The sequence below is a fragment of the Nicotiana tomentosiformis genome, chromosome 7 (assembly GCF_000390325.3).
Source record: "Nicotiana tomentosiformis chromosome 7, ASM39032v3, whole genome shotgun sequence".
Classification (NCBI taxonomy): Eukaryota; Viridiplantae; Streptophyta; class Magnoliopsida; order Solanales; family Solanaceae; genus Nicotiana; species Nicotiana tomentosiformis.
The window spans coordinates 37219010-37228927 of NC_090818.1; the positions used below are offsets into that span (position 1 = coordinate 37219010).

At 33.4% G+C, this 9918-nt stretch overlaps 1 protein-coding gene across 1 annotated transcript; it reads right to left on the reverse strand.

The window, feature by feature from the left end:
• Positions 1–3003: 3003 nt before the first annotated feature.
• On the reverse strand, positions 3004–4629 carry LOC104099902 (transcription factor bHLH118-like). The gene is made up of 3 exons (XM_009607038.2): positions 4135–4629; positions 3510–3869; positions 3004–3225 (listed from the first exon to the last, which is right to left on the reverse strand). Exons 1-3 carry the CDS (start codon positions 4453–4455, stop codon positions 3154–3156), a joined length of 753 nt encoding a protein of 250 aa, XP_009605333.1. The 5' UTR covers positions 4456–4629; the 3' UTR covers positions 3004–3153.
• Between the last annotated feature and the right edge of the window lie 5289 nt (positions 4630–9918).

The window sequence follows — 9918 nt, forward strand, 5'->3', positions numbered from 1 at the left end:
GTAGACTTTATGATTTTAGAGTACTTATATCGTCATGATTACCATTCAGTTGTCTTCATTTCAGTTATTAAATTTTTCCCTCCTTAATTTATTATTAAATAGAATTTAATTACTTGAAAAACTTATTAAAAGAGAAATAACATGGTTTAGTACACTGTTGGCTTACCTAGCGGCGACGTTGGGCGCCATCACGGCCTATAAAGGAAATTAGGTCGTGACAGATGGAGTGAATGGGAGGACTAAGTGAGTGATACTCTGAGAGATATCGAGATGTACCATATCTTGTTTCAATTGCACTTGATATATCTTAGCTGTTTGAACTTTAATTGTTAAACTTGGAAGTATGCCTACAATTCTGTACTGTATTTTTGTAATTGAACTGTACCTGCGAAGCTCGTCACTGCTTTCAACCCAAAAGTTAGACTTGTTACTTACTGAGTTGGTTGTACTCACGCTACACCATGCACTTTGTGTGCAGATCTAGGTGTTTCTAGACACGGTGGTTGCAGATCTCAGAGTTTTCAGTCATTCGGAGATTATCGAGGTAGCTGCAGACCTTGACTCTCCTCCCCTATCCCTCAGTTTATGTTTTTCTTAGACAGTGTATCAGACTTTATATTTGTATAGATGCTCATGTACTCAGTGACATCCTGATTTTGGAAAACTTCTGTATCGAGTTATGATGGTTTTATCTAGTTTTATGAGTTTTTCACTTATTTAAATCTATTTTAGTATATTTTTATTTTAAAAGTGTTGGTATATCTGATTTGTCGGCTTATCCAATATCATGATATGCGCTGAGTTTCGAGTCGTGACAAGACACTAATATTTGGACTTTGATTTTTGAAAAGTATTTGCCATCATTACTTTTTGTTTGTTCATTGTATCTATAATAGGCAAGAGAGAAGATAATTCTCTCGGTACAATCACGTGTCCACCATAAAGGTAACTACAGAATCAGATGTGAATGAAAGTTCGGAGGTCTACATATTCAGGACTAAAAATCAGATGTGAATGACAGTTGGGATGAGGTTTACATATTCAGGACTAAAATGTCTGCACGGTAAAAGAAAATCAAAACACCTAAAGTAACTCCTATATGGACCAATGAAAATAACGAATTCAGCCTGAATTACCAAAATTGCCCTCATGAACAAACAGGCATGTCCCTTTTATTAACAAGTAGTAAAATAAAGAAAAAAAAATCCCTGGCTATATTGGTTGCACCAGCATTTCAATTCTTTCATGACCTTTGTACTTCTTTTGAGGAAATGACTTTGAAAGGAGAAGTTTGAATATCGCAGGCCTACACACTCCTAAATAAAATAAAATAATAATATCTTTAAGAATTTTTTTATATTATTTTTGTAAGCATCGTTTACACAATGGGTGAGGATACCTTCTTAAACCAGCTTTGAAAGGCGGCTCAATCAAATATGAAAAAGATACAATTAGGTTTTAAGCTATTCTACTTGTAACCTTAATTTGAATTTGATGCTACTTAGTGGGCGTTAGACATAAGAATTGTAAAATTTCGAAAAAAAAAGAAAAAGAATTTTTTTTTCAAGTGAAAATAGTATTTGAAAATTAAAGTTGTGTTTGGACATGAATATAATTTTGAATTATTTTTAAATTTTTATAAGTGATCTGAGTAAAAATTTTAAAAAACAGTTTTTTAAAATTTTAAAAAAATTTCAAAATTTATGTTCAAGTGAAAAAAAATAAAAAAAAATCGAAAAAATATTAAAAACTTTTCATGGCGAAACGGGCTCTTAAGTGCTTTCCCATCAACCATCTTTTGGCAAAATGTTCTATACCGAAACGTTGAAAAGCTATATAGTCTACACCCTGCACCATCACAGGATGGATGACAAGAAATTTTTTTACCCGTCGGATGAATTGAGGTGCAATTATTGTCAATTACAACGGCAGGGGGAGGGTACTTACGAGTATTATATTGAGAACAGTAGAAACAAAAAGTAAAGAATGCAACAAACGAAACATGTGCAAGTGTTTTTTTCATAAATAAATGTACTCCAATCCCTCGGTTTTCATTAGTTTCGTTTTTTAAGCGCGGAGGATGGTTGGTACATCCTCCATTCCTTTTTACTAATCCTTATGAAGTTATGATATTGACGTTTCTTAAGAAATCATTTAGTAAGGTTTTACTAAATTATCTTTGTTAATCCTCCCGCCGTTCAAGTTTACTCGTCCAATTTGAAAAACCAATGAATTATTTTTCATTTTATACTTATTCTATCCTGCTTATTAAGTACTTGTCCGGTCCACAATAAGTGATCATTTTACCTTTGGCACACCCATTAAGGAAATACGAATTCCTAGAGAAAAAAAGATATATTCACTAAATTAACCTTAATTAATTGTTACCTCGACACATTAGAATATATAAATAAGGACAAATTTTGGAAAAATAAAATTAATTCTTTCTTGATTATGTAAACGGACACTTATTTTGGACCAAAATAAAAAGACAAAATGGTCACTTATTTGCGGACCGGAGGGAGTATTGACTATTTATTTCCAATTTATTTCCGACATATAACAAATAAGGGTGATATACTAAAATTATCTTATTATTTATTGTTCCTTAAGGAGTGTGCCAAGTCAATAATGGATAAGTAAACTTGAACGGAGGGAGTAATTATAAATTTTGATAAATTTGAGAAGTGTGAGAGCTTAATACTAAGGGTAATATTAAAAAGAAATAATTTACTTTGATTTGCTAAAATGAACAAATAAATAAAAATTTATTTAGTGTAAAGGACTAGTAAAAGAGAACAAAGGAAGTAACATTTGTCAACGACTCAACACACTGTGTAACCAGTGATTTTAAGATTGGAAAACTTGAAAATAATAAGAGCAGCGCAATAGCAATCTGAAAGTTCTTTTCTGTTTAAACCAAGTTATTCTAATTGCGAACAGCTCAAAGATCTCTGATTTCATGCTTTTGTTTTAGAGGAAGAGCTAAGATAAAGGTAAGGGTCCACGCTAAAAACCCAGTCACCTAAAGACGGATTTATTTATTTTAAAAAATAAAAATTGAAGAGCTAAGATACATAAGAAAATGATAAGTCCATTCCACTCAAAAAGTAATAAATGAAACAATGAAGGAACCATTAAGGGGGGAAAATATCATAATTTATAAGATAAACTCATCAACTTGAACTGCAGCCCTACTAAATCAATATCCCCTCTTGAATTCACCTGCACATAAATAAGTTCCAAACCTGTTCAGTACTTTCGATCTGTGTTGCTTAAACTCTTCAAAAAATATAGTATGATGTGTGTCCAATTCTCTAAAAGTAGTACAAATTAATTTATGCTTGTAAGTTAAAGGAGTTTTGATATATGTCTATGAACTGAAATGTTCGAAAAAATTAAAACTGTTCTTATTGGACGATATATTATGATACTTTACATTAAGTTCTTGACCCTAAAAATACTCAGAAATAAATGTATAGAGAAAAAGAGAAGATAAGCTCACATACCTCAGATTGAATAATGTGAAGACTCCTTTGATTAATTTTGGAGGAAACACAGCTAATAACAAGCAGCCCTTCTTCCATAAGAACCCTAAGCACTTTGGAAAGAGTCAACCCTTCTCCCAAATTACTGATCACTGAAATTTCCACTCCTTCCTTACATTTTTTCACTCTTATTCTATCCTGATTTTCATCACTTTTCAAGGAGGAAGCTGGTGCAGCCAAGTGAGAGATATGATCAGAACTACAAATATTTCTCATTTCTTTCAATCTTTCTCTCTTACTTTCCAGCTCCTCTATGTCCTTCCGCATGTCTTTTATGTAATCCACAATCTCTTCTAGATGATCAGATATTGATCTCTTTCCCTATATAAATATATAATCATAAAACAAGATCAGAATTATGGTTTCTGAATATGAACATCACATGTATAATGCAAAGATATTTGACTTGATTTGGTGTCTTAATTTGACATGACAATGAAAAATATTTTCAATGAGAAAGTCATATCAGGTGTTTGATTGTCAGAGAGTGTTTTTCATTCACCAATCAAGAAAAATATTTTTCATGGAAAACAATTTTCGTCGTAGCAAAGACATTCTTAATATATGCAAATATTTGTATACTGACCATGAGATACTTAGAAGGGATAAGAAGGCGTAAACGTTGGTAAAGGCGAGCCATATCGCGCCTTCTTTGCCTTTCAACGTCTCTGCGTACGACTTTCTTCTCAGTATTCTTTTTCTCTTTAGGGGGTTTGCCTTTGCCAGCATCTTGATCAAAATTGGTGATTGCAGCTTTCCTTTTAGGGCTTTGTGTTTGTAATGAAGCTGATGAATCTTGCTTTCGAGGAATCAATGTCGGAGGCGGAGGAGGAGGAGGAGGAGGAGAACAAAGTAAATGTAAGAGGTTTTCTACTTGTGCAAAATCAAATTGATCAGAATCATCCATAATTTTAGCTCAAAATGGACTTTTTTCTCTCTTCAGATTTACACGATCCCTCTTGGCTTTTTTGGTGTTTTATTTATAATGCGAGATGAACTAACCGATGTTTCATAAGATTTCTTGGATTTCGGAAGTTGGAAGGGTCATACCAAGCTTTTAAAAAGAATTAATTGTTTCAACTCTCAACGTCAATGAAAGGGTCCTTCTAATTTATATCAGCAGTAAACCTCGAGCTAGAGACAATAAAATTATGAAAGAAAACATCACAAGGAAAGTAAAACAGTAAGGAAGATAAGATAAATTAATTTCACATGTAATCCATGATAAATCTGCCATATTTAAAAAAGAATATGCCATATTTCACTGACTATAATTTTCCCTTGGATATATAAAATATTGACGCAAGATTTCGAAGGCAAGAGACGATTGACACTTGCGCTAATATAATCCAATGGAAAGCTTTTTGTCCATAAGTATATACTCCTATTTATTTGTAACTTTCAGTCCCTCACTTATATCAGCTTCTTGAAAAACAAAAAACAACCCCATTTATCCACTACCTATAAGCTTCTTGTGCTTGCCTTTTCTATATGTTTTTTATTTAGGTTTTAATACAACAACAACAACATATCGGTTGTGATCCCATAAATGGGTTTTAGAGAGGGTAGGGCGTACGCAATTTTATCCCGTACCATGTGTGAAGTAGAGAGATTATTTCCAATCTACTCAAGAAAAGCATTTTCAAAACATATTTAAAAAATATACTAGAGTAAAAAATACATGAGGAAAATTCTAAAAAAAGGATAAGTATTGACAGCAAAAATAGTAAAGACAATCAAAGTGAAAAAAATAATTGTAATAAAAGATTAATAATAATAATTCGGATAAGGAGAAGAGGGAGCAACTAAGGTGCTCTAAACTAGAACCAAGCTCTCTTACACAAAAGAGAGAAATCGCTCGAGTACCTACTAACATTCTATCCTAATCTTCGACCTCCATAGTTATATCCTATCTAAGGTCATGTTTTCGGTGAACTGAAGATGTGACATGTCCTGTCTAATCACCTCTCGTCAATTCTTACTCGGTCTATCTTTACCTCTCCTTGGACCTGTCATTGCCATCCTCTCGCACCTTCTCACTGGTGCATCTGTGCTCCTCCTTTCACATGATGAATCATCTTAGTCTCGTTTCCTGCATCTTGTCCACCATGGAGGCCACTTTCACTTTGCCCCGTATATCGTCTCTAATCTTATCTCTCCTAGTATCCCCACACACCCATCTAAACATCCTCATTTCTGATGCTTTCATCTTCTGGACGTGTGCATGAGTTCTTGACTGGCCAACACTCTACCCCAAAAAACGTAATTGGTCTACAACCACTCTATAGAACTAACCTTTAAGTCTTGATGGCGTATTTTTATCACAGGACAGCAGATGCGAGCCTCCATTTCATCCATCCTGCTCCAATACGATGTGTGACATCATCGTCATTCTTTCCATATCCTTAGATTATTGACCCAAGATACTTGAAACTTTCTCTCTTAGGCGGATGACTTGTGTATCAATTCTCACTTTCATATCCACCTCATGCGATGTGTCACTGAACTTGCACTCTATATACGCTGACCCAAAACCTTTAGACTCTAGTGTCTATCTCCAAACCTCCAGTCTATTGTTAACTTCGTCGCGTGTCTCATCAATCAATACTATGGCATCTGCAAATAACATATACCTTAAAAGCTCCCTTGAATATGCCGTGTGTCACCAAGACAACAAAAAAACGAGCTAATAGCTGATCTTTGGTGCAATACCGAAATGAAATTCTACTGGTAATTTTCTAGAGGAGCATGCATGGATAAATTTTTTAAAACTACTGGGAATACAATCTTCTTGTAGAAGTGAAATCTAAAAGTGAACTTGCTTCTATGGAAAATGGTAAGCACTGCCATGTGACATTTTAACTGCAGCGAATCTACAAAATCTGATAACTTGAAGGCTGATATGTAAAATCTTTTAATAATAGGGAAAAACTTGTAAATAAAAATGTGAAAAAGGACCAAACCTACTCTTTTTCTAAATAAAAAATTGTTACCTGTACGACGTTTAGTTTTTTATTGTTGAAGGATCAAATCTTGAAACGCAAGAAGTGACGTAATTAGCCGCCAGACCTTATTGCAGTAAGCTATAAATGATTAATCAACCAATAATGGTTCAGACAAATACAATTAATATTGTTTACTGTAAGCAAATACCGCTTATGCAAAACTACTCCCTCATCACCCCAACAAATAAAAGAAAGGGAAGTATTCGGCATATACATGAGGTGAGAAAATCTGGACGTGCAATTTTAGATTACTTCTAAGTAGAAGCAAAATCTAATGATAGGCATTTTCTAGATTTTCTCCAATTTTATTGAAATTAACAATGTCATAGAAACTTGAGAAAGACTCCCTGACCATCAACTCGTAAATTTTAATAGTACTATTTAGCCTACGATGTTCATGAAAATTGTTGATTCATGGAAATGATTAACTAGCCTATTCGTCTAAATATTTTTTTTACTTCATGAACATGAAATGTGAAAACTAAGAAAAACTTCAAATATCTAATTTAAGCACTTTAAATTCATGAAAATGATTCATGGCCAAAGAAACAAAGAACGAGCCTTACCTACTAGATTAATGCTCCTTTAAGGGTTAAATTAATGTAATGCATTTGAAGGGTCCCAAAATATTTGATAGTATACTTGAATTTATTAGGCCAAACCCATATCACTCAACTTTGCTCCATTTTTTCATTTTGACACTCTATCTCAACCCTATTATATTTTGGCCCTCCAACTCTATTTCTTATGTTTCATTTTAACACAAAAGCCGAAACCAGTACAAAAAAATACAGCGCGTGTGTATGCTCAAATCTGAGATGTAATAAATATCCAATTAAATGTTGCCACCTGGTTTTTTCATCCTTTATTTCATATAAGCTTGAAGTTTGAAGTGAATCCATGTCTCAAAGAATATTATTTTTTCATAATGGAACGGATATTTATTCTTATGGATTTTAAGTTGAACTGAAAGTATCATGGACACCAAGAAATCTGGGTCAGATATTTTAGTATTGACCCGTTTGATAAGGATGAGCAATATTTAATTGGATATTTATTACACCTCATATTTGTGTATACACGCGCGCTATATTTTTTTGCACTGGTTTCAGCTTTTACGTTAAAATGAAACATAAGAAATATAGTTAGAGGGCCAAAATGGAACAAGGTTGAAATAGAGTGCGAAAATGAAAAATGGAGCCAAGTTGAACGAGATGTATACGTGTTTTGCCAATTTATTAACATATTTAAACTAATTAAATGATGATTGAGTTTATGTCAAAGTATAACTTTAATAATCCTTTATCATTTTCTTTCATTAGTACTTCTTTAATACAATCTCTTACATATCTTAACTCCGCGTTCACTTAAAAAGGTTAATGCAAAAGGGACAATTTAATTAGAAAATGCGAACGTTTAAAGTGTTGACAATATCTCACATACTCAATGGTAATCTTGGAGCACAGATAACCATTTTTGGAACGCTAACATAAGTTTGAGACATTAAAAAAAGATAAAAAAGTGACAAACGGAATAGAAAGAGAGTAATATTTAATAGTATTCAACCACGAGGCAAAAGGCTCTATAGACCCGTGTTTTAAAAAGTGTGGGCGTAAGGCGAGGTATTTTACATATTCCTCAGCGGAGCATAAGCCCCATAGGTATTTAATTTTTAATATTTTATAAAATAATATAATGACAATTAATATTTATAAACAGGTAAAATTGCATAAAATTTAAAGAAAACTATATATATGTGTGCTCCATCCCCACAAAAAACTAATCAAAACAATATATTATACGTTACTTACAAGTACAAGTAATTTGAGTCTAAAAGAATAAAGTTTTCTATATGGAAGAACAAAAAGGATAATTAACCTGCAATTTGAACTTTGAATTTGATGCTATGAAGAAAAATGTAGTTCTCTTTGTATTTGCAAAAAAATTAAATATCTGTTGCTTTTGGGAGATATTAGCAGACTAGTGGACAAGATAAAAATTTGGGAAAACCATGAATTAGGGCTTAAATCAATAAAAAAAGTCTTTACTTTTAAATTTAATACTTTTGACTAAATTACCAAACTCACTTTTGAGAATTTGAGTATTATATGAAGGAATAATTCAATAAATTTTGTTTTAATTTGAAAAAGTCTTTGGGGCTTACTCCTTACTAAAAAAAACGCGCCCCGAACGCCCGGGCATACGCTCCAAATTGCGGAGCGTACGCTTCTTGAGACTTTCGCCCCACACCATCGTCCCGGGGCATTTTTGGTATACCTCGCCCCGTGACTCGCCCCAGAAACGCCTTTTAAAAGAGAGGTGTAGACAAGCAGAGAAAATGCAATCCAACTTTGTGGGGGATATGGACAAAAACTATTAAAGATCAAGTTGGATTAAACAAATATGCTAGCTTTGTCATCAGTAGATTTTCAAATCTAATTACGTGATTTAATTATGGCGTCCAATAATTAAATCCGCATAAGAATATTATTTAAGTTCTTAAATTTGTCTGGAAGAAAATATAAGTTCCTGTTGGACCCCATGAAATATACTTGTACAATATATGCATGACTTAAATAAATAAGAACTTAAATTGATTCTTTAAACGGGTAATACTAAATTTTCCTTTATATTTTAAATCCAAATAAGGAAACCTACTATGTAAATTTCTTCTAAGGCTCTAGAATTTTCTTTTACAACTAGACTTTTGTTTATCCTTGAAACGGATAACAATTAAATTTATACGTAATTTTAAGGATATGTGGATTGATTCAATACGAGTAATCAAGAATGTTAGATAAACGAACTAAAGATAAAATGAATAACCAAACCAGTTGTGACGTTAAGGCTGGGCTCGAATTAAAACTGAATAATAGTTTTGTCCTCAACCGGACCCTCGATTCGAAGCCAAATGTATGTGAAGAATTATGATTAAAATAAGAACTTTTCAATTGTTAGAAAGCCGAGAAATAAGTTGTATTGACTTGATATGCGTGTTATAATGTGTCATATTGAATAAAAAGCTTCCCCTTTTATATATTAAGAGATTCCATCCCTAGTACAATTTTAAAAAATGTAAAAATCCTCCTTTCTTGTTAATTACTCATTCTCTACTGACGTCGGGCGAGATACGCGTTGTGGTATCCGGCGGGGTGCGTATATCACGATCCGCTGTTAGTCGTGTGCAACTGTTGCCATGCTTTCCGAGGTCTCGGAGCTCGGTCGGGGTTCCGGGAAGCATTGTCTTATCAGGCTCGATGGCGAGCACTTCGTTCGGGCCTTGGTGCAAGAAGTTCCCCGCTTCGATCCCGATTCCATGTAGTCATATCCTCGCTTCGTTTGACCCGCTGGGAAATCGGGGTATG